The sequence below is a fragment of the Topomyia yanbarensis genome, chromosome 3, assembly GCF_030247195.1.
Source record: "Topomyia yanbarensis strain Yona2022 chromosome 3, ASM3024719v1, whole genome shotgun sequence".
NCBI lineage: Eukaryota > Metazoa > Arthropoda > Insecta > Diptera > Culicidae > Topomyia > Topomyia yanbarensis.
This window is the reverse complement of record NC_080672.1, coordinates 393,193,541-393,219,524: the sequence shown is the minus strand read 5'-3', so window position 1 is coordinate 393,219,524 and position 25,984 is coordinate 393,193,541. Positions and strand designations below refer to the sequence as shown.

Here is a 25,984-nt window from a genome sequence, read left to right as displayed (position 1 = left end):
ATAATGCTTCTGCAATTCCACTGTAGCACAATGATTAAATCCGTGACCTTGTTCGATGAATTAACCATCGAAGGATACAATCGCTGAAAGGAGCGGCCATTTCTCAGTGAACTGCATCAATAATGTTTTTACTGCGGGGAGACAGCTTATCAAGATGCTTTTAAGGGGGTCAGACATATTTAAAGCTGTAAGATAACGGTCCACAATGTCAGAGAAATTTATTAAGCCAGCGCTGTTTCCTTTCTCTGGCTGAGATATGGGAACACTTGGGGTTTTTGATGTTCCTGGAAGTGCTGGGAACTCCTTTTCTGAGCTCAGGTTACTGAGACCGGGAGCGACTTGCTTCGGTTTTGCACCAGTACTTCCTTGGGTAGTTATTTTAGGGGGGGGGGGCATGAAGAGACCTATTCTGGCCTTTACGATGAAGCTTCTAGGCACAGCAGAAGATGTGGGTCTGGGTCATTTCGCCGAAGGTCATTTCGCCAAAGGTCATTTCGCCGAATAGGTCGTTTCGCCGAATAGGTCGTTTCGCCGAAGGTCATTTCGCCGAAGGTCATTTCGCCGATTTAAATTTTAATTGACTGATATTTTACCAAAAACAATTTCAATGGTTATAAATAAAAGGTAAATTCAATCTTTTGACCCAAAAAAACAATATGAGTCGATCAAATATTGATTCAATACGCAAATTTTGAACAATGAACAAAGCATATAGTAAAAATATACATACTTGGCATAACAATTTCAAAGAACTACTACGCTAGTTGGATTCTGCTGTTGTTAAAACCGCATATCAATCGGCCTTTAAAAATTAAAGACAATGATCAAACATGTTTTCAATGCCATGCTACACTAATACCATCTTCCTTGGTTAGTTTTTGACAACTATCGATCGTCCCAAATAAAAAAATCGAATTTGTTAGTAGTGGCGTGATGTAGTGGTCCAACCAGTTCGCTGGTAACTGTATACCAAACAACATAAATAGAAATTAAAAAAAAAATCTCAAAAAAAGAACAAAAAATTAATAGAAGTAATTTGAAATTTGAGAATTCGTAGATTCAATATATTATATTGAGATAATATTTTGCACAATCTTTTTAATGAATATACAATTTAAATTTTATTTGAGATAGCATTGATGTAATCCATTAATTCATATTCATGGTAGTTGAGTACAATTTTCTTCAATTTTTGGTTTTTCAGTTCAACGTGCTATTTTATTATACCACCGCCTCCAGCCAGAAAAGTAACAGCGCGACCTGCTGCAGCTTTTTGTTCCAACTGCATCTCCTTTATAATTCGAATACTGCTAATATGTCGTCCTCCTACCAATGCGGTCCAGTGGTTATGCCAAGATTCAACATTATTCGTTGTCCTCGGAAGTCCATTTTTGTGTTTTCATAAATGGACCACAATTGGGGTGGAAAAAGTGGTGGGTATGTTTTCCAGATCTTCCTTGTTTTTTGCGGCCTAGAACCTATGTTTCTTCTACATACTTTATTAGCGGAGCCATATCTGTCGGAGCTGTCTGCTAGATGAGAGAAAAGGCTCGAGAAATAGCTTCTGATGGTAAAAAAGACAAAGCACGCAACTTTTTAAACAAAAATGCTGCATTTTTGTCTGTCGAAATCACTGGAACCAGACCAAGCTTTTGGATGTGTTTCCAAATATTCTGTCTATAGTGGAAAAAGTTAGTTCAATTAGTTCAAGTCCGACGGAGCGGAGTGATGTCGGACAGCACACGAATAAAAGCGATGTGGCGTAGGCGTAACGAATTACCTAGTTTGCAAAAAGTTAAAAATATTCTTGTTTGGAATATTTACGACAGCTTTTTCGTTGCATATTTGCCGCTGTAATGGAATAAATAAATAACAGCGACGCCTAATGTGGCTACGCCACATCGCTTCAAGTCAAGTGCTTAAATTTAAAAAAAAAAACCCCTATGTTTGAGTAATCCGGGCAAACGAGTGTATCACAGGTTTGCTTGCGAGAGGCCGCCGCTTCCGACGGCGGGTCGGCGGCCACCTCGTCCTGCGGATCCTCAGCGGCTTTGCGCCGCTTCGGATCCTTGTCCTCGGTTATGCGGCTGGGCCGCATCACACTGGCTTCGCCGCATGCGACATGCACATGCAAGGGCAGTGTAATAACCGAAAAATGGAAAAGCCAAACTGACTTTTTTATTTTAATTTTCTTTAATTATCTATGCTTTTTATAAATGTGATTTAATTTTAAAATATTAATCAAGGGCAATATAGTTCGGGGTTGATTGTCTGGTGAAAGGTACATTCTGAAGAATTATTTCCGGATATTGAAATTGTTAGCAGAATAGTTTTGTGTGGTAATTATAATTTCTAGGGAAATTTCTTTGACATTATATTTTCTAGAGAATGTTTTGGCAAAAAGTTGTTCAACCACGTTGGACTCCATCTGATTGTAGTACACATCGTAAATAGAACTTTATATTTAATTTCGGGAATGATTATTCAATTGAATAAATTTGCTACAATAGCAGTAATATAATCCTGAATTGCTTAGGTATTAAAACTGTTCATTTTGCGGAGTCGTTCATTCTTCTGAGCGTGTTCATTCCTCTGTGACACACCCTTAATATTATTTAACCATTGAAATTACTTTTGATACGGCATGGTTAATTCGATGAAATGACCCATTCGGCGAAATGACCCATTCGGCGAAATGACTTTCGGCAAAATGACCTTCGGCGAAGCGGCATTCGGCGAAATGACCTTCGGCGAAATGACCCGCCCCCGAAGATGTTCCCTCCTGGGGTTCATCACAGTCGCCTTCGTCAGTAGACAAGTTGGTATAGATGTTCGTAGAGACAGGTGGCGTCCTAAAATATCATGACAACATGAATAGAAATTACGAAAACCATGACAAAGTTCCTGAAATAATAAACATAAATTGCATTAATTATGATTAAAATATCAAAAATCGCGAAAAAGATCCTGAGATCATGACCATGAATCACTCTACTTATGACTAAAACATGGCGATAACGTGAATAGAAATTACGAAGCTAGCGACTATGGTCCTGAAATCATTAACATAAATCCCGACAGTCTGAAAGAAAAATCCGATAGTAAACTCCTGAATTAAATAGTACGGTAACGTGAAGTGAAATCACAAAAATCACGAATGAGCTCCTGAAAATTGACTGCCTGCTGTGTATTCCCAAATTGTGAATCATAACAAAAACTAAACATGTCCAGGGAACAACAACAGTAACCCAACCAAACATTCGAATGCAGGAATCAGAATCAGGAATCAGAATATATTGGCTTAACTGTTATGTGTCCAACAAAAAAAAAACACCTTTAACAGGCCAACGTGGGTACCCGGGTAGCCACAAACTGAAATGTTCATAACTATGGCTTCCTTTATCCGATTTGGACACTTTTAGATTTGTTGGATTCAGGAACTCGTCTACTTTTTGAACCGGATGAAGGGAACTGGTGCTTCGTAATCCGGATTTTCCGGGGTAATGTTCCAGCACTAGGGTCTGATTTGTAAATTTTAATAATGTTCTAGCAATATGAGTATCAAAACTCTTCAAATTGTCTCGGAAGTCAGTTATTTATTGTTACGGCAATGGCAATTTAAAAAATGGAATTGGAATGAAATGGCCACTCACGGCCCCACGGGAACCTGCTCCGGAATGTCCAAATGGTTCCAAAACCAAATGGTTCCAAAACCACGAGAAACAGCCTACTGATGCAATTCCAAGAATTTTGATACCCATATTGCTAGTATTCCATTGAAGTTCACAAATAGTAGCCCAGTACAGGACCTGCTTACGGAAATTCGGATTCCCGGGCACCGAATGAAGTAACCCGATTCATTTTTACCAAGTCCAAAAGCGGATGAATTCCTGAATCCAAAACACCCAAAAGCATCAAAATCGGTTGGAAATTACATTAGTTATTGGCATTTCAGTTTTGTGGGTACCCGGGTACCCACGTCGACCTGTTACGCAGTAAAAAAATCAGGAGCCCCTCCTATCTACCCCCCTTACTATATCAACAATATTATTAACCCAAAAGCTTGACTTAGTGAAGTTCTAAGATGTCACAAAGTTTCAATTTCCAGCTATGGATAAAACATAGGAATTTCATTTATTGAAATCTAAAAAGGTACCAGGGTACCGCGTCGGATACATAACGGTTAAATGGCACGTTCCCTGTATGTAGTCGGGGATTTGTGCCTTGCCGTGTGTTGTCACCATTTCCTGAGCGGAAGGAAAGAACAAGGAGGTGTGGGGAAGTAGAATTGGAAGGGTGGGAAAAATAACAGCATAAAAACAAAAATAAACAACAGGTAAGTTAAACTCACAAATAGTTCAACTTGCCTGCGAACAAGTCTATAGCTCTTTACCACATTGGATAAGAAACATTAGTATGTCTCTGAGTTTCAGTCGTCCAAACATGATTTCGTCTATATAAGGACGGCCGAAAACTCGAAATCGCAATTGCGCTACCGCTGGACAGTTGCATATCAGATGATATTCGGATTCACAAAGATCACATGAAAAAGACTCAGCGCGCCGAATAGTTGCCATGTGATAATTGAGTTTTCAGTGGCCGGTTAAAGCCCTGGTTAGCATGCCACAGTGGAGCTTCGAAAAATATAGGAGATTTTTCGAAATCACTGGGCACGGTTGCTCTAGAAACGTCTTTGTTTGGCGACACCTTTGTAGATTTCTTCAATAATTGCGGTGCTCGGACGAAACCCAGGGCCGTATTTTTCATGGATATCCTTATCCAACTTGTCGAAATTGGCACCGTGGGCTCAGGACCAACGTTAATCGCTGAACCTGCCCTGGTCAATTCGTCAGCCCATTCATTTCCAGTAATACCGGAATGTCCGAGCACCCAGACAAGGTAGATAGTGTTGACAATGCTTAGTTCTTCGATTTGGGTTCGGCACGCGATCACTAGCTTGGACCGGGATTTGTCTGAGCTAAGGGCCTTGATTGCAGCCTGACTATCGGAGCAGAAGTTTATAACTTTGCCGGACAAACTCAGTTGAAGGGCCCATTGTACTCCGCACATAATCGCAAAGATTTCTGCTTGGAATACAGTACAGTATCTACCTAGTGATAACTACCATTTCACGACCCACCCTTCACCCCATGTAACCATTTGTGACCACAATTGTGTATGACAGTATTGGACGTACAATTGTCGTGTAAATCCAATAGAGGTTTGAGGCCCCAGGTCTTTCCAAAACTTCGCCTGCACTGCCCGAAGGCCATGCACGCTTTTTTGACTCTCAACTCAATGTGAGCAGACCAATTCAGTTTGGAATCCAATATAACTTCAACGTATTTAACTTGATCTGCACACAGTAGCTCAGAATCAAAGAACTGCAAGGAACGAACCCCGGTTGTTACTCGTTTCTTCGTGAAAAGAACCATTGAAGTTTTGCTTGGGTTAACTGATAGTTTAACTTGTCGACACCACTGTTCGACAGCTCTTAATGCCTGTTGCATTAAGTCAAAGATTGTTCCGATGCAAAATCCAGTAATTAGTATTTGGTAATCGTCGGCAAACCCGTAGGTTGGAATTCCAAGCTCATTGAGTTTGTTAAACAAGCCGTCAGCTACCAAGTTCCATGACAAAGGTGACGCCGCCCTGAGAACAACCGCAAATACTCAACTTCCGTATATCTGCCTGTCGCAGTGACGATCAAAGTATGCGGTTACTAAGCATTACGTTTATCCAACCCGAGATGCATGCAGGTATCCCATGACCGCACGTCGCTTCCAGAATAGACTGGAAGGACACATTGTCAAAAGCACCCTCAATATCTAGGAATACACCCAAGCTAGATTGCTTGAGCGAGAAGGCTTTCTGAATGTTGTAAACAACATCGTGAAGCAGAGTGATCGTGGATTTCCCACACTGATATGCATGTTGCATTTTATGCAGTGGATATTCAACTAAACTAACCTTCCCGATGTGATGATCGAGTATCCGTTCCAAAGCTTTCAGAAGAAAAGAACTTAAGCTGATAGGCCCAAAACTCTTGGCTTCTTCAAAGCTTGAGCGCCCCCCTTTGGGAATAAATCTAACAGTTATTTCTCGCCATGCTTTCGGGATATACCCGGTAACAAGACTGGAAAGCAAAATCTTTTTCAAGACATGTTTAAGAATATCAAATCCCTTTTGCAGTAGCATGGGAAGTATTCCATCTTTTCCGGGTGATTTGTATGGAGCAAAGCTGTCAACTGCCCACTTGACCGATTCAGTGGAAACCAATGTGCGTGCTAACGCCCACGAGTCCGAATCACCAGAATGAGATCTGTGAACATTGTTCAACTCCGGATCGATACAACCTGGAAAGTGTGTGCCGAAGAGACAATTAGAATATCTTTTTCATCCGTCACATAAACACCATCTCTGGTTTATAAGGAGTTAATTTTAAAATCATTCGATTCCGATAGAATTTTATTTAACCAACGCCATGTATATTCGGGGAGAAATAGTTTTTTTGGAAACACAAATAGTTTCATGAATACGAGGTTAATGTTTTACAATTACAGAAACTTGGTTAGGATTTTCTTAAATCGTACAGTTCACGAAATCGTGATCTTCTGTTCATCAATTTATGTACGGATTTTTTTTCCGTGTACTAGGAAGAATCGATTGACCTTACTTGACCACCGTTCAATGATATCAACAAGCGATATAATTTTGATAGCGCACTACTTGCTCTGCTGATCTGAATTTCATAAAAATAACACAACAAGCCAGAAAATCATAACTTTTATGGCTTTCTATTGTGACGTTCCAATCGGGAAGGCAAACCTTTTCAGACATTCACACAGGTTTCGATCGAACGCCTCTCGTCCTGTTTATGTATGAACCGATAAAACATTTAGTTTTCCAAATGAATTCAGTTGTGTTTTATCGTGGTTATTTTTTTGGTTTGACGAATACCTTCACCCACCCACCTTGATGTACCCGGTATGAGAATGAGATCCGGAAACAAAAAACCATAACGGAAGAGTGGAATAATCAATTGCACTCGGTTGGTTTGATAAATTCACAGATAACGGACATTCATCTTTCGCGTTTGAGTTGTGTAAAAACTAGCGGTCTATTCAGTGATTAATGAAATACTGCGGCCAGGTGCGCTATTGAGTTTGACTGAATTGGGTCATTGAATGAGGAACAATATTCTCCTTTAATTACATACATCGATAGAGCTACACTTTCCAAATGTAACAACACTGCTCAATACCTAAAACCTAAGAACGACTTTTAATTTTTTTTTTCATGAAAATATAAACGCGTTTTTTTTAGACACCGGTCTTACTTGACGATGGTTTAGCCACATGGGTCCGCGTCTTTAATAGTTAAACCAGGTGGTCTAAACGAAGGTGCCACATTAACTTATTTTTATAAAAAAAAATTTTTTTTACATAGGTACATACAAATTAAAAAGAAATTCGACTGAGTATCTTTAAGGTTCAACTAAGAAAGCTTGGAAAACGAAAAAGCAGTTTTTTTGTCACGCCGCTGCAAAAATCTTCATGAAAATCAATCTGTAGTATTCTACCGAAGCCCCGAATACATATATCAAATTTTCGTGAAGATTTTTTTTCCAGTGGTGTGAGAAAAAACTGCTTTTTTCATTTTCCAAAATGGTCGCCTTTAAAGGGGTTCTCAGTTGAACCTTAAAGTCAGCTGCATCGGAAACGGCCAAGAACAGCATATGGCTCAAAAATCCATGTAACAGCTGATAACGTGGAGACTTGAAAATGGCTGATATAGTAATACCGTTGATATAGAATATAGAAGACGTTTCAACAAGTATCAGATCAAATATTAACTCAAGTGTTTTATACTTATTTGTTCGAACTTGCCAGTCTTTTCTCTGTGATAAATTATTGAAATTTTATTAAACCATTCGATGATTGGTGCATTGATGGATTTATTTCGAATGCCTTTTTGTTTGTGAATTCTTCTCGATCTCACTGCAATTAGCAATTAATCGTCCTGGAGGAATTCAATGCCGTAAAAGTTGATGATTTGCGGATGTGAAGTATACACTTGAATAAAATATGTGAATAGCAGGAACATAAATCATTTGTTATGAAATATTAATTTATTTCAGTAATCACCAGGATTCGATTACCAGTAATATAGACTCGTGATGATGATAACAACAATTAGAAGTTCGACTATACGTCCTCTCTCTCTCTCTCTGCTAACCAGGCTCGTGGATGCTATGTGGTTGGTTCCACATTATGGAAAAATGTTTGTCAATTTATTCATTTATGGAAAGCGCCCATAGCGAAAACAATTTTGGTTTTGTTTCCACAACTGCAGATGCTTTGTGAAATTCTCAACTTTTCATTCAACTTGGATAATGTTACAATATTTCCAGATATATTTCGGCCGCTATCAGCAATCAGTAGCGTCTGGCTCAAATGGCACGTTCCCCATGTTGATCGGAGATTTGTGCCTTGCCAAGAATCGTCTTTTCATCATTTTCCTGATGGGAAGGATTGGGGAAGTGGTAAGGTTAGGGGTAAGGAAAACAACGACACAGAACAATTAAAACAGAGCATTCTGCACCCCCGGAGTGATGCTGAACGATCTGCAGGTGCTACAACAGCAGGAATAAAACTTCCAACCCCCGGAGGGATTTAGAACCTCTACTCAAACAGTGAGCGGATATATCAACACCCCCGAGGGGATATTGAGATAACAGAACGACAACACCCCCGAAGAGATATTGTCATTCAAATACGGCCAAAAAACTATAGCTCTTTACCACACTGGGTTAGGAACAAAAGCATATCCTTAAATTTCAGCTCTCTGTACATAGGTTCATCTATGTATGGAGAACCAAAAATCCAGATGCGCAATTGCGTTAATACAGGGCAATTGCATATCAAATGATATGATGTTCCGTAATCGGATTCACAAAGATCACATGAATAATACTCAGCGCGCTGAATAGTAGCCATGTGATAATTGAGTTTGCAATGTCCAGACAGTGCCCTGACCAGAATACTGCAGTTGTGCTTGGAAAAATGCAACAAATTCTTTGACATTTTCGGACTCACATCCGGCAGAAAAGCTTTTGTTTGAACGCAAGTTTGCAAGCTACGCCAATGGTTGACATGTTCGAATGCAGCCCAAGAGCGAATCTTGTGCTTTATCCAACTTATTGACAGTAGTAGAACTGGTTCTGGACCAACGAAATCAGTCGCAGCGCCAGCTCTAGCCAATTCGTCCGCCCATTCATTTCCAGTAATACCGGAATGACCGGGTACCCATAGAAGGTAGATAGCATTTGAAATGCTAAGTTCTTTGATTTGAGTTCGACATGCGGTTACTAATTTCGATCTCGAATCTGCCGAACTAAGTGCTTTCAGGGCAGCCTGACTGTCAGAGCAAAAATAGATTCTTTCACCGCAAATTCCCTGTTGAAGTGCGGATTGTACGCCACACAGAATCGCAAAGATTTCTGCTTCGAATACGGTACAGTATCTACCAAGTGAATGAGATTGGTTTAATCTCATCTCATGACAATAGACACCAGCACCGGCTCGGCCCTCCAACAAAGAACCGTCCGTATAACAAACTACGTATTCTTCGCTCCATCCAGCCAGACAGCCATTCCTCACGAAGAGGAATTCTCACATTGAAAGTTTTAGAAGGAAAACTACATCTGAGTGTAAGGTCACTGGGAGCAAGTGTATATTCATCCCAAGTAACCATTTGGGGCCACAGTCTTGTGTGGCTAGTTACACGATCTATTGGGTTACTGTTCCAGAGCCCAGTAACCTTAAGACGGTATGCACAAGAAAGTGCTTCTTGTTTCAGAAACACATGTAGTGGTTTTATGTTCAAGAGCGCCTCGAGAGCAGCAGTAGGTGTTGTCGAGAACGCACCAATCATCGCCATCAAGAGCATCCTCTGAAGATGGTTTAACTTTGATTGGATTGTCATGACTTCTCCCTTCTGCCACCAAACAAGGCACCCGTATGCCAGTATTGGTCTAACAATTGTTGTGTAGATCTACTGAATGTACTTGGGTTTGAGTCCCCAAGATTTGCCGAAAGCCCGTCTACATTGGCCGAAGGCCATGCAAGCTTTCTTGATCCTGAAATCGATGTGAGCTGTCCAATTAAGTTTTGAGTCGAGAATTACCCCAACGTCAAAAAACTGCAATGGACGAGCTCCGGTAGTAATCCTTCGTTGCGTGAAAAGCACCATTGAGGTTTTATTTGGATTAACTGATAGTTCAACATGAAGACACCACCGCTCAACAACACATAAGGCTTGTTGCATCAAATCAAAAAGTGTGTTAATGCAAATACCGGTGATCATTATATGATAATCATCGGCGAAACCATACGTCGGAAACCCAAGCTCATTTAGTTTTCTCAACAAGCTATCGGCGACAAGGTTCCATAGAAGTGGTGACAGCACACCACCTTGAGGACATCCGCAGACACTCAGTTTCCTCATCTCTACTCGTCTTAACGATGAGCACAGATGTCGGTTGCTAAGCATTGCGTGTATCCAGTTCGTGATATATGAAGGTACTCCATGATCTAGTGCTGCTTCCGAAATGGATTCGAACGACACGTTGTCAAAAGCACCTTCAATATCGAGAAAAACTCCTAAACTTGATTGCTTTTGTGAAAAAGCTTTTTCAATGTTGTAGACAACATTGTGTAACAGGGTGGTAGTAGACTTCCCCCGCTGATATGCATGTTGCATTGCATGCAGCGGGTGCTCGCCCAAGCTACCATCCCGAATGTAGTGGTCGATTAAACGTTCCACTGATTTGAGAAGGAAGGAGGTCAGACTGATCGGTCTAAAGCTCTTTGCCTCCTCATAAGTGACGCGGCCACCTTTGCGAATGAATTTGACAGTTATTTCCATAACTGACATACTTCAAACCCACCGGATGCCACGCGGCCTCTACGCTGGTTTTGTCCAGAGAAAGATAATAGAGTTATCAACCTCCTAGTGGACCACAGCCAGTTACTGGGGAGTTCGCCCGGCTCTTCCCAGGCTCCGTTCGCCATTGAGAATATTTTAAACCCCCTCAACAATTTTACCCATAGCACGGGCCGCATGACACTATGGAATTGGGGTTCCCTGTTTGGTGTTACCACCGGAACAGGTAGTCCGTAGTGTAATTCTTAGCCGGTTGAAACAACCACTACCGACACTACACGGCGTATCTAGGCTGTTCGGAGAAAGAAGCTGACATTTAAGGACAGCTCCCATAGATGGCCGAACAGCCAACATAGCGAAGACAATTTTGGTTTTGTTTCCACAACTGCAGATGCTTTGTGAAATTCTCAACTTTTCATTCAACTTGGATAATGTTACAATATTTCCAGATATATTTCGGCCCCTAAGGTCCTAAAGGTAATAAAATTTGGATCATGGCAAATGCCTCAAAAATTGTTGAATTCAAGGTTATGCAATGTTTTGTAGTTAAGGTAGAGAGAAAAATATGATGGAATTTGCGTTTCGACTTCGTCTCATCAGAATCTAACACTAACTTAGTGACAAGACTAAGCTAGCGCCGGGTTGACGCTAGCTCCAAAAAACAAAAAAAAATTATTTGTATTTCTGAGGAAATCTCTAGTTATGCGTGATGTCCCGTAAGAAAAGCATTTCTGATTACTACTACTTCTACTACTTCACTTTGTAATGTTCCTCCATGGTGAAGAAATTTTTTTGGTTAGAACTAGTTTTTCTCCATTAAAAAGAAAATTGTTTAAAATCATCTTTGCGCGTGAAAAACACAAAATCTATAACTAAATTAGTTATGGAATTTGCGTTTCGACTTCGTCTCATAAGAATCAGATACTAACTTAGTGAAAGAACTAAGCTAGCGCCGGATCCTTAATGGAGAAAAAAAGTTTTTACCAGAAAAATTTCTCTGCTAAGGTGAAATATAGCACTGTGCATATTACATTGGCTTAATTAGAATTCCTTTTCCTGCGGGACATCACTCAGAAACACAAATAGTTTTTTCGTTTTTTGGATCTAGCGTCATTCCGGCGCTAGCCTAATCCTGTCACTAAGTTAGTGTCTGATTCTGATGAGACGAAGTCGAAACGCAAATTCCATAACTGAGACGGAGTTGAAACGCAAATTCCATAACTAACTTAGTTATAGGTTTTGTGCTCTTGATACGCAAAGAAGGTTTTAAACAATTTTCTCCTTAATTGAGTTGAAAAGATTTTAATCAGAAAATTTTCTCCTCTAAGGTTTATAGCAAAGTGAAAAAATATGGCTCTTGGGACTTGAAAAAAAAAATAAGTTAATTGTTGATTAACTTTGTTGATAAAATGAATTACATTTCGTGTAAATTTCCAGAAAACATATGCAAGCTTTAGTTTTTAACAAACAAGTTTTTTGCCAAGCATTTTGTTTCTTGAGCTGCGTTTTATGTGATTCGTCAACATATTCAGTTGTATCTACAAAAGCACTGTTGAAACCCTTGAATCACATGTCAACAGCTCGGTTAAACATAGCCGGCACGGCACAGCAAATTTTCCATAATTATATTTCCTTGTCGTCGATCAATTTTCGATTCCATTTGGGACAGATTCAATAACCATTACCATTACCCCTTTGTAAATGGCGCCGCTGATGGCCCAAATAATGGATGGTACAAACACAAACATTTACCCGCGTGCGAGGAGCTCGGCCGCAACGGTAGTTTTCGCTTTTCCAAAGCCAACATTTATGTCCAATTAAATCCAAGTCCTTTTCACGCAATGAAAAGGACCATTTCCCTGTTGCGCGTGTATCATTTGAATGGCAGAACGAGCGTCTGAATAATTAATCAAACGAATCATGTCCCCCGAAACTGGTTTGCCGGTTGTAATTCCGTACACGAAACCCACGTACGCCCAGTCAACATCGACCATACAAGTCCCAGCATGGGGTAGCACAATGTTTGGGATTCAGTTACGTCGTGATAATGTTTTAAGCTGTTACATGCATATCGTGGAAATGTACAACATAACAAAGATACAATACAGTTATCATATCGACATGTCCACCACTTCGAGCTTTATAGTTGTGAAATATTTCAAACAAACACGATCTACTAATACCGCACATAAACACACAATCTACTCATTCAACAAAACAAAGTCACACGCGAAATTAATACCATGATTCGAAACAATACAAACTATCACACACACTCTTATTCACCCACTATCTACCGATTCCACTTACAGCCACCTACACCGAGGGCGCCATCAACTCTGCATCCAACGCCATCAACGTGTCGGACTCGAAGCCCAACCTGAAGGATACCACAACTCCGACAACGGCTACTACGCAGTCCACCCTGGGACCGCCGTCCATCAGTACGGCTAATCATCTGGAAATACCGACCAACAACAATCCTAACCTGCTCAGCCCGGATATACTCAACCAGCGGAGAGGTAAGTTCTTCCGATAGACGGGTCTGTCTGTCGCGTTTGATATGTGATTAATGTCTTCATATATGAAACCAGGAAGCCGAAGACCGTCGATTTTGCCGGTGCCGGACATGTTTACGTCCTCCTCGTTCAGCATATCCGGCGAGGATGGAATCGATGGGGAGGATAACGAGAGCGATGATGAACTGGATGACGACGTCCCGTGGAGGTCGCCCTCGGAGAAGATCGCGTAAGTAGTTTATTGCTGGTTTATTTTTGGTTTGTGGGACTCTGTACATTACACAATATCAACTTAACCAAGTTTTCTGGGTAGCGGATCAATGGCTGAAATGTTTTGAGTAGTGTGGTAAATGTTGTGCGAGGTACTTGATTGTATTGTACATATTACCATTATGCGCAAGGTAAAGTATCAGGGTATGGGACACATTTTTTCATGAACCGTTTCAAGTTTCTCTCCAAGGATAAAATTTAGATTAAATCAATTTGGGCATGCAGGGCACAATACTTATATTCGAAATGATGATTCTCATCAAATTCCACATAAGTTCCAGATGATACAACAAGTTCAATAACAATTCTTCTTCGAATATTTTGGTGGCACCGAAATGAAATTCTCGCCATCAATTGCCGCTCATATTGTTATCCATCCTTTTTCTTGTGATGAGCTTGATTTTGAGGCCGCTGCTGCAAACTCCTTGTCAAATCATCGAATTCCGGGTGAATTTATCGGCAAAACTTAAACGTGAATTTGCTGGAAACATCACCCCGTGCTGTGAGCAGTACTTGGAAGCCATCTTTACATGGGTTTCGTTGTCCATGAAACGGCATCCTCTCTACTTCGTTGGGATCCGATCATTCCACTTTTTTGGCGTTGTTCTGACCACTAGATTCTGCTTCATTGTTTCGTTCGCTTTCTCGATGGCGCGGGTCAACGGGTCAACCATCTAGCATTGGCATCCTTTGAACGATGCTACCACTGGGACCGTATTGTGTTGATGACATCTCGTTCCGAGAGTCCTAACTTTCCCTTGATCAACCTCTTCAAGTTTCTAATTTGGGAAAAATTGGATTACTCTGGCAACGATTGGCCGATTTTAAATTTTTAATAAAATAAAGACGCTCAAAAATATTGGGCAATTTACATATTTTACATGAAAAAAACCGCAAAATAATTGATTGCGTTACGAAAATAGGACCATGAACAAAAATCATGTTTTATAATTATGTTCAATTTTCCTCCAGTAACGCCAGCATAACGCTTTTATTAGTGGATGTATTGGTTTTGTTTTGTGAACTTCAGTGACGGCTTCCGCCCTGTCACTACCAAATCGATTTTATGTACCATAACTAGGTCACAACATTATGAACATTTTTCATAAAACCAATGGTTGGCTGATTATGTTATTAATATAATCTAGGATACGTTTCGGCAATGCAGTCATAAACGAATTGCGTCGATTGTTTGTTATCTTCGCCGACGTTTCGGCCCCTGGTATGAATCTTCTTCAGGGCCTATTTTATTAAATGACATTGATAGAATAGCATATAAACTTAAAAACACGAAAATACTACTCACTCGACAAAAATCAAAAGAGTCATAGAGCATTTGGTGTACGGGTACCTGTCAGTTTTAGGATCTGATATTTTGGCTACGGAAAATAAAATTATGTAGATGTGCCACATAATCACGGGAGGTAGGTTCATCGAAAATTACTGCTGGTCGCGATCTACACTACACTGTATCTACTCATCGAGTTCGTTAAAATTTCTTCGAGAAGGGGGTTTTATCACTCCAGTGGCGTAGTAAGAAAATTTTTCGGGGGGGATATGATTTTTTTTTGTATATATATGAAAAAATGTTCAAAAACATTCTGAGCAGGAAAAAAATGTTCAAAACCAACAACTCAGGGAACGGGTTTGGGTAGTCAAGGTAGGAAAGCTAGCTGTTGGTATAGAATTAATGCTCTTCCCCTACGAGGACAATCTGGGCGGCAAACTTCAGACTGTCTAATTTACTGAGCCCTTGAGTTCCCTTGTGCAATTCAGTACAACTTCCTCGTTGAGCTTCCGACTGGTACGCAAACTACTCGGTGTAGTACCCGACGATAGATCTAGCCTACTCCGACGAAAAGTTCCCCGGCGAGAAAAGTTCGAAAGCTAGCCAACCAACCAGGTGCTGCGGTCAGTTCGGCGATTCCGGTAGAGTAGGGCATCCGGTTTGCTGGAGCCCCGGCGCGGCTGGTGGTGTATCGTCGCGATCTACGCGGTCTCGTTCCCGGCAGTAAATCTGACTGTCGCTGACGGAGAGGTCCCAGACGAAGGAAGTTCTCCCGATACCGATTCTTATTTGGTTTCAGTACTACAACTTCTTGAGCCGTTTGGCTCCGTGACCGGTGCCATTTAGCACCGCAACTACTTTAAGCCCTTTAGTTCTCTTCTTGGGTCATTTAGCACTACTTCCTTGATGATCCATTCAGCTCCTCGACTTGTTCGCGAACAACTCGGTCTATTCCCCGACGATGGACCTGACCTACAAAGAATTCCCCGGCGATAGAAGTTCTCCCGAGATCGAGCTAATCAGCTAGGTGCCGAGGTCAGTTCGGCGATTTTGGTGAAGCAGGGTTTCCGGTGCACTGGTGCGCCGATGACCCGCGACTAGTGGTGTATCGTCGCTGTCTACTCAGTCTAGTCCTCAGCGGTGAATCTAGCTTACGCTAACGGAGAGGTCTCTGGCGAAAAAAGTTCTCCCAATATCGATTTTTCTTTGGTTTTCGCTATTTTTCTATCGGAACAACCGGTGGGGTGCCGTGGTCGCTCTGACGAATCCGCATGGAGCGTGACGTCCGGTTTGCTGGCGTTTCGACGACTCATACTCGCTGCTCTATTGCAGTCTACTCGACTAGTCCTCGGCGGTGAATCTAGCTTATTCCTGCGGAGAGTTCCCTAACGGTGATTGCTCTCCCGAAACCGTTGTTCGATGTCCATTCCGTTGTAAGACGGTCATGATCTACATCAGCGGTTCTCAACCTTTTTCGTACCACGGACTCTTTAGATATCACACTGGGTTGTTGCGGATCCCCATAGATAAACATCAATTTTGTATGCTATCAATATGTTATTTTCAATTTGTTAGGAAACATGACTTGAAATTTCAATATGCACTCGGAAAATATATTTTTCTTCGCGGACTCCCAGCAATGACTTCGCGGCCTCCTAGTGGTCCGCGGACCCCTGGTTGAGAATCACTGATCTACATCATATCCCTGGTTACTGCGTTCCACGTCTTTACGTCGCTTGTCATTCTGTAGGCTACATTTTCCGGGTTGATGTCCGGTCCTCCCGTTTTAAGTAGCTCCCTGTACGTCACTTCAAACCTCGGATATTCAAAGACTCTCCTCGGACATTCAAAGACTTCAAACCTCGGACATTCAAAGACGCTCCGGTGTCTCCTCGACGATCTCACACTCCAAGCACAGTGTTGATGTTGCGTACCCACACCGATGAAGATACTCCTTAAGCAGTCGTGGCTCGGTAGGAGCTGTTTCAGGTGGAAGGTCATCTCTCCGTGCTTTCTATTGACCCACGCCGACAGGTTTGGATGAGCCGGTAGGTTCACTTTCCTTTCTCTGTATTGTCCCATTCCTGCTGCCGCGTCAATCGATTCTCATCATCTTCCTCACGTTTCTGGCGTTTCATTGTTTGTAGCACTTGATATCCTCCGTCAGGGTAATGAAGATGGGGATCATCTCGGCGACAAGGCATACTGCCTCCGGTACGCAATCGCAACTCGTACGACCAGCAGTTGAAGCGTTCTGTTCAGCTTTTCGCGGTGTCATTGTCTCCGTCACCGACACCTCCATTTCTTCAAGTGTCTCACTGTTAGTGACACATCGTCCACGAAACCAAAGATTTTCACTTTCCTGGGAAGCCGCAGTCTTAAGACCCCATCGTACATCCCATTCCAAAGTGTTGGACAGAGAATGAAGCCCTGAGGAACGCCTGGTACAGCAGTGCTCTACTCTGGAAGTATCTCTTCAGGATCTGGCTCATTCTTTTATGTCACGCTGCGGCATTGGTCTATTCGAGGCTGGATGGCTCGGTGACTTCCCACACTTTGGCAGCAACATCAGTTTCTGCACCTTCCTCATTTCGGGGATTACCATCATCTAAAGACTTCAGCAGTAGCATCCTGAACTTGTCTGGATATGCCAGGATCGCAGCTTTCAGCGCCACGGTTGGTATTCCATCCGGACCGGGGGTTTTCTTTGATTTTGGTCACATCGACGCTTCTTTGAGCTCGTCGTTAGTCACTTACCACTCGGCTGTGTTACCTCCTTCTTCTTCGCCGTACGGTGTCGGTGACCAGGTAGTTGAATCGTGATTCGGGAAGAGACCCTCAACGATTATCTTTAGCTTACCCGGGTATATTTCAACTGGTGTTGACGGTCCCTCGTCTTCGTCATGACGACTCAGTACGCGTCCCCTAGGGATTGGCGTTTATTTCTCAGTACAGCTACTTATGGCAATTGGCTTGCAAAGCTTGATCTCCCGTTTTGAAGAGTCCCACCTTCTCGAAACGTCGCTTGCCCTGCTTTCTCACTCTCCGATCGTAAGCGCTGAGTCCGCCTTCTGGATCTAAGACAAGCAGCGTGTAGCGTACTGAGCTACTCATTTAACTCGTGCACGCCGTCTACTGCATGGCCCTAGTTGTCGTGACATTGTAACGTCACAAGCCGTCACAATCCTTCTTGTTAGATCAGCTGCATCAACGTACTTGATTCCGTTGTTCGCCGAAGTAACTCAACAAAGAGGTTTTCGTTAAAGGCTTTTGTCTTCCACTCTAGCTTGCGGCCCGTCCTTCTTCGTGCTGCAGCAGGGTTCCATTGGCCGATGCGGTAGCGAATCGCCTGGTGGTCTCTATGGGGATACTTCTCTCACACTCTCCAGTCCATGTTCGCCGTCAGTCAAGGACTACAGAATGTGGCGAAATTTCTCTCGGTACCGATATCCGTTTCGTGAACCAATAAGCTCCCAGCTCCTCGCTTCGCCGCGATCTACTTGTTATAGTCCTCGGCGGTTGAGCTAGCCTCCACAACGTGCCGTCAGGTAGGTGTCGAGTCTGCAGCCAATTTTCACTACAAGGAAATATTTTCACAAGATAACTTTTGCAAATGAAACTTTGAGAATTTCATTAAAAATTTTATGCATATTTTTGTTTAACATATTGATTTTTTTCAAAATTCTCCAAAATATTTCGGGGGGGGGGGGGGGGGGGTTTGTCCCCAAACCTACCCCCCCCCCCCCTCCCCCGCTACTACGCCACTGTATCACTCGTTCACTGTGTCTTGCGAGCGTGCACTAAGTATGACACAGCACTATACTGGTTGCGAACTGTCAGTGATGAATGTGTAGGTATGCTTTTGTTGTTGGAGAATTTTCTTATTTCGAGAGGAATTTATTGCTCTTAACTCTCTAATGGATTGGAGAAAGTTGGAGTAAGAGCTGCTGAGGTTGTCGGTGTATGTGCGTCGGTTTTCCGTGTCAGGAGTGATGGTTATGTGGCATTAGGGCAGTTTTCTCTTTGACGCTGTCGTCGTAGTTGTGACCATGTGCTAGTCTCTCATCTAGTCTGTTGACCAATGATTGATGGCCGTACATGCGAACCTTCTTTTGATTAGTCGGCATGCCCACATAACAGTGGTCACATCTGGAACATGCTAACTTGTAGGTGACGTTGTTTTGCTGCATGTCGGGCAGGGGATCTTTGGGTGTTGGTAATAAAGATTTGATGGTGTATTTGTTGCTTGGTGCTATTTTCAGGTTTGGTATGTTGTGGTGTACTATTTTAGCGATAGACTGGGTAAGTTCGTTGATGAATGATAAAGATTTGTATACATGTGGTTCTGACTGGTCAACTATGTTAACCGGGTTCTTATTTGGTTGTCGTAGCATGCGATTGATGAGATGTGTGGGAAAATCGTTGTTTCTGAGACGTTCGGTGATGATATGGTTTTGATGGTCGATATTTCGAGTAGTGCTAAGTGTACGGACCCGGTCCACGAAATTGGTTGCTACCCCGATTTTTTGGTCAATCGGGTGGAAAGAGCGATAATTAAGTAGTCTTCCCGATGATATTGTTTTTGGGTACCAATCGGTTTTCAAAGTATTGTCGTGTGTTATGACTAGAAGATCTAGTAATGGTAGTTTGCCTTCCTGTTCAATTTCGCACGTGATTGTATATGTTTATTGTAGCTATTGAATATATTTAGTAAATCTTGAATTCTGTTTTTGTGAATCATCAGGAACAGATCATCAACGTATTTTCTGATGTGCTTGGGTGCAATGTTAGCAGTTTTTATCACTGGGCGGTGGTCAGCTATTTTCGTCCGCGTCCCTTATCACCAATTTTTATACAGTGATTCATCCGCAGTGCTATCTTTGAAAATGAACCACCTTGGTTATGCCACTATTTTTTTCCGATCCTTTTTTAAATGCAAATAATTAAGCAATCTTCATTTCGTTATATTCTGAATTGCACATATTTTGTCGTATGTAATTTTAAATGTACTTTCATTTAATGGAATTGTAAGGGAACACGTATCCGCCGGTTGATGCCAATCCAGCTGACATTTCTTTAGACTGAACAAACTAATTTATTTGTTTGTTTAGTGTTTATTTGACCAACTAGGAAACGAATCCACTGGGTCTTTAATGCGGGTGGGAAATACGCATGGTCTTGTCTGAGTGAATGACTTTTGAATTATGTATGAGGGTGGAGAATTGACAATTCGCAAGATCAATTCAAATCCAATTACCAATTTGCGGCAATCATTTCAGCACGAGGAACAAATGTTTTATGGTCATATTTAATGCTTTACTTTTAGTCCATTAACTCATCAGTCAATTATACTGAGCAAAGAATAGGTACGTACTATTTGGAAACGGGGGGTGTTTGATTCGTGCATGATGTTAATATCTTTTAGGAACGCAGCATTTATATTTTTTCTGTTTCGCGTCTTCATTGTAATATCGGAACTTTTAACTCGAACGAGGTGGAAAATTTCAAGTTACGGTATCTCAATATGCTTGTGATTATACCAATAAGGACCATTTATAAATTCTATTATTCTAACGCTATTAGGAGGAAGAAATATGAATAATTGTGACATAAATGGGAGGGGAGCACGTCATGTGCTTTGAGGCAATCGGCCGTTTTACGCACGAATGCGCCAGGTAGATAGGAAATTCCATAGAACATGAACACTTTTGCGAGTAGCGGCATAAAAGTGCTACTACAAAATGAAGGAAAAACAAAAAGAATTTGATTCGTATTAGACCAAGGGGAAAAATAACATGGTAATATGACAGACAGTTAGTTAGTATTGGGTAATCTTTGCATGACATAATTTGTCCGGAGTTCAAGTTGTTTTCGATGAAACAATCTCAATAAACGATTAGCCAGACTTAGTTGCGTTTCGGCTTCGCCTCATCAGAAACCGACACTAGCCAAGACAAGTTTCGGCTTCACTGTGTCTCATCGGCATAAACAGAACTTCTGCTCGAACGGGACATCACGTTTGATCAGTCGTTCGATTGAAACACAAAGTGTGTTTTAGTTTTAAGGGATTTGCGTCAAGCCGGCGCTAATCTATTCCGACAATAAGTTAGTGTCGGTTTCTGATGAGGCGAAGCCGAAACGCAACTAAGTATGAAATAAGGATTTGTGCCATCCTGTACAAAGACTGGTTTTTACCAACAAATTTTCACCCTGGTGAGAAATTTTGGTTTTTACCAAATTTTCCTCCTTAGGGTGAAATATAGCATAGTGATTAGCCAGAGTTTAAACGCCTAGAAGATTTACGTATCCTACAGTCAATAAACTATTCAAACATGCACGAAAATATAGTCTCAGTCGCATCGCTTGCTTGAAGCGAATGCTGACTAACAACCCACCCACTACCCAATCCGTGGTACTTATGGGAGTGTCACTGAGTCGGGGCCTTCCCTTAAGTAAGTACCACATCAACACTTCCTTTCTCATCCCAAGTTATGGTAAAGATGGTCGTGGCCCGCAATGGTGGCTCTCAGGCGAAACTCTCGCTTGGACTGGATCAATTGTTATTCCCAAACAATGCTCCTCAAGTAGTCTAGATGGAAATGAGAGTCATCAGTCTGCAATCTACGAAGTATAACGTGCTTACGCAACGCAACGCAACGTAATGTTAGCAGTTTTTATCACTGTAGCGATCAAATTTTCCATCACTATGTCGACCAGTACTGGTGATAATGGACTGCCCATAGCTATGCCGAATATTTGGTGGTAGTATTGACCGCGGAAGCAAAAGAAACTTGCATCTATGAGTAGTTCTACAATTTCTAAGAAGAAAAGATCTAGGTTGATGTCTGTGTGTTGTTTGATTTCATCCCACATCATAATGATGTCGTGTATGACCAAATCTTTGGGAATATTAGCGAACAGTGACACTACATCGAATGACACAAGAATGTGTTCGAATGGTACCCTTCAATTTTTTGACGTATTGGCACAAGTTTTTGGAGTCTTTTGCGTTGTATTGACTCTTTAGAGATTGTTGTAAGATATTCGACATATATTTCGCTAGTTGGTATGTTGGTGACGTGATGTTGGGCACTACCGGACGTAACGGGAGATTCTGCTTGTGTGCTTTGGGTTGGCCGTATATTCGTGGGCAAGTTGCATTGTGACTGGATATGCGGCGCGGAATTGATTAGTTTCAAGTTGAATAGTCGTTGAACTATGCTGTTGTTATGGCGTTCATATTTTTTTTGGATCTGATCTCATGGTTTTGTAAATATTTGTATCGCTAATTAATTGGTGCATCTTTGAGTTGTATTCTTCGATGTTCATTATTATGGTCCTATTACCTTTATCTGCTTCAAGGATAAGAATATCTGGGTTCGCTTTTAAAAAACGTTTGTCTGGATGACCGCTTTATCGCAAAACTTTTCTAATGAACTTCTCGGAGCGCTATGGTTTTCACGGTGGATGAAATTTTGTATTTTGTTAATTATTTGGCATCTTGTTTGCTCGCGGATATTCTTGTCCTTCTGTACTATTAGAATGTTCTCGACGTCAGCGATCAAATGGACAAATGGAATTTTGTCCGTCCTTGGATACGATAATGCATATTATGGGCCGAGACTGACCAGTGTCATAATTTCAACGGGAATTTGCTTGGTGTTGGCATTGAGGATAGCGTTTTTGTTGAGTGTTGGTAGTTTCTGTTGATTGTGTTTCGGTGTGTTATAAAAAAATGCGATTATATTTCTGATATGTATTTTTAGTCAGACGTTCGTTGTTTTTGTAGTAAGCAAATTCTTGTGTGTAAAAGTAGTATTTGTACGTTTCAGGTTGTGTGTTATTGATGATTTGCTGTTTGGAAGAGATTATTTCGCTTTTGAGTATTTTAATGCGGTGGAATGTGTCTTGTATTTCGATGTTGAGTAGTGTTTTTTTGAAATTTTCCAATAGCGTTAGTGAGCTTTTGTTCAGTGGGCTTCGTGTTTCCAGAAGCTCGTAGGTGCATTTTAACGAATGTTTTATATCTTGGAGGAATACCCCATTTTTCCTGCATTTTAGGCCCTGAAGAAGACCCAGACCAGGGGTCGAAACGTCGGCGAAGATAACAAACAATCGACGCAATTCGTTTATGACTGCATTGCCGAAACCTACCCTAGATTCCACAACGTCCAATCGAAACAGTCACATCTACATTATGTTATTAATATATTTAGGAACATTAGTTCACAAAATCAAAACATTCCGGATATTTTCTCAAACTTTTTAACGAAACTCGGAATTGTAATATTTAAAATATATTAGGGGAACCCGGGGCTATTCGGACCTACCCAAGAAAATCCCCCTTTTACATGGATAGATATGAAAAAAAATATCGTTCACAGGTCCTATTTGTTATTCTGATGCCTTAGTTACATTTTGGTGCCATGAAGGACCATTCATAGATTACGTAATGCAAGAATTGTCAAAGTGGACTCCCCTCTCCCCATGTAACAAATTGTCACCCCCTCCCCTGTTAAGTAACATTTTTTTTTTAAAGTTCGTTTGTACCACTCCATAGCAGCGCTAGGCAACGATTTTTCCAAACTCTACGTTTTTCGATTCTTTTACAATGTAGGGGTAATTCGGTCACATATTTCTAATCTGGCAAAAGTCGAATGTAGCTAAAGAAATTCTTTACCCAGTGTTATCATTATCTCATTTTTTGATGTTTTGCGACTTAGTCCGGTCTGACTTAACACCGAAGCATATGATTTAGTGAGCGATCAGATTGCTCTTGGAAATTTCCATACAGTATTTTTCGTTCGCTTTCAACTACATATCAATTTTTGTCAAACATCTCAATGTTTCATGCATTTTAAAGTCATTTGGCATCAAAAATGCAAATTTGATTTTGAAAATTTTTCATTTCAGTTTATATGGGAATTTGCTGCGTGATTGCACTCTTCAACTCGTAACCCCGGAACCGGAAGTCCAATCAATAAAAAAAAATTCAATTGCAGCCGATGGGAAGGTTGTACCTTTCATTTGAGACTAACTTTGTGCAAATCGGTCCAGCCATCTCTGAGAAACAGAGGTCACAGTTATGCATTTTTTTTTTGATGAGCAGTTCTATGTTTCATAGACATTAAATCAATTTTAACTTCGCTTCCTATTAAATAAAGACCCTTATTACAGTACATCTCTACAAAAACGAGCTCAATTTGAAAATAAATCTGAGGATTATGATTGATTACAGAACTCTGGAATTTTCTATTGGAATGTTTTCAGGCAGGAATTTGATATTGATGCTATTAGACAACTGTGAAATCAAGACCAATAGATCAGTTACATATCAGGAGGACCCCATTCCGACAATTTATCAAAAGTCCTCATGATGTTTACAACAACAGGTTATCAATCTACGGATCAGATAATTGTTATTGTAATATTGAATTAAATCAGTCTGCATCAATAAATTTTCAACTTCAATTCAATATTTTTTTTGGGTGTGGTGAAGGGGGGGGGGGTTGTATGGTGTTAAATCCCAAAACCTTCTCTTGGCTACGCCGTTGCTTGGAGTTATTTATTTCGCTTCTCATTTTCCGATATGTTTCAGAACGATCCGATGGTTATAAGTTAGAAAAATTGCAGTCAGAAGGTTCGCACAAATGAACATTTTTGCACTGATAAGTTATCAAGTTCCTTCCAGACAACTTGGAAGTGTTCGGTGATTATTTCTAGCGGTTGTAGATAGTAAAATGAAATACAAAATTCGTTTTATCGAAATAATGTTTAGCTTATTTCAATGGATTATTACTATATTGAGCAATAAATAGGCGACAAAGAGTAATCCACAAACAACAAGCCATAACTTTTAAAGTATTCAAAATAGATATTTGAAGTCTTCAGTAAAGTTATTCGCAAAAGTAAGAGCTACAAATGCTAAAGACATCATTTCGATATAATCACTTCCAATAAAATTTGTGAAAATATCTCACTCATAGGGTGATCAATCAGCAAAAGCACAATACCAAAAGAAAGGGCATATTGCCTCCATTATATTATCCGAAGATACTATTGACCTAAAATAAGCCGTTTTGGCGTTAATAATAGATTACATGTTTTTGGTCATATTTCTGGCAATGGGAAATGATAAAAATCTTTCGTCCGCATTTAATTATAAATATCTCTTTTGATAATAGTTCGATTTCAACTATCTATAGCTTGTTCGAAAGGTATTCGTTAAAGCTATCTGAAAACATATAAATTGTTAATCTATATTGTCAATTTCGGCAGATAATTTAAAAAAAAAACTGCAAAAAACGCCATTTTTACGCATTCAAACGTTCATATCATGGAAACTGAACATCAGAACCAAAAACAAATTAATAGCGTTCATACTGTTTTTTAGTTCTTTCATTTAAAATTGGTTTGGATAAGATCGGTTCAGCCATTGCTGAGAAACACGAATGAGAATTTGTCCGTTACATACATACACACAGACACACACACACAGACATTGTCCCAAATCGTCGAGCTGAGTCCATTGGTATATAAGACTCGGCCCTCCGGGCCTAGGAAAAAATCTTGAAAGTTTGAGCGAATTCTATACATTTCTTTTATAAGAAATGTAAAAACACAAAATCGGCTTAGCCGCACTCCAAAAAATTATGAATTTTATCATTGACGTAATTGCAAATATGACACAATTTAATAACCCTTAATTCACGAAATGACGAAAAATTAGGGTGTTCCGTTTAAATTTACATGAAACAAATATTTTACGTGCGCAATGACATGAAATTACACAATTTCGTAGCAAAAAAGCGGTCGGATTTCCCCCATTATTACCCCTCCGCGTCATTTTTCATATACTAGTGACTATATAAAAATCAATGTTTGTATGTATAAGATTTATGAACTCCCAAACGGCTTCACCGATTGCCGTCAAAATTTATACATAGTAGGCATTTGTTAT

General features: G+C 40.7%; 1 protein-coding gene across 20 annotated transcripts in view; it reads left to right on the top strand.

Moving 5' to 3' along the window:
* The window catches only part of LOC131694238 (potassium channel subfamily T member 2), a 510,796-nt gene that overhangs the window by 409,637 nt on the left and 75,175 nt on the right, over positions 1-25,984 (top strand). For all 20 annotated transcript variants that reach the window (XM_058982768.1, XM_058982767.1, XM_058982776.1 and 17 more), the window contains 2 exons: positions 13,260-13,469; positions 13,542-13,695. In XM_058982768.1, the coding sequence (XP_058838751.1) occupies positions 13,260-13,469; positions 13,542-13,695 (364 nt within the window). The remainder of the gene's footprint in view (positions 1-13,259; positions 13,470-13,541; positions 13,696-25,984) is intronic.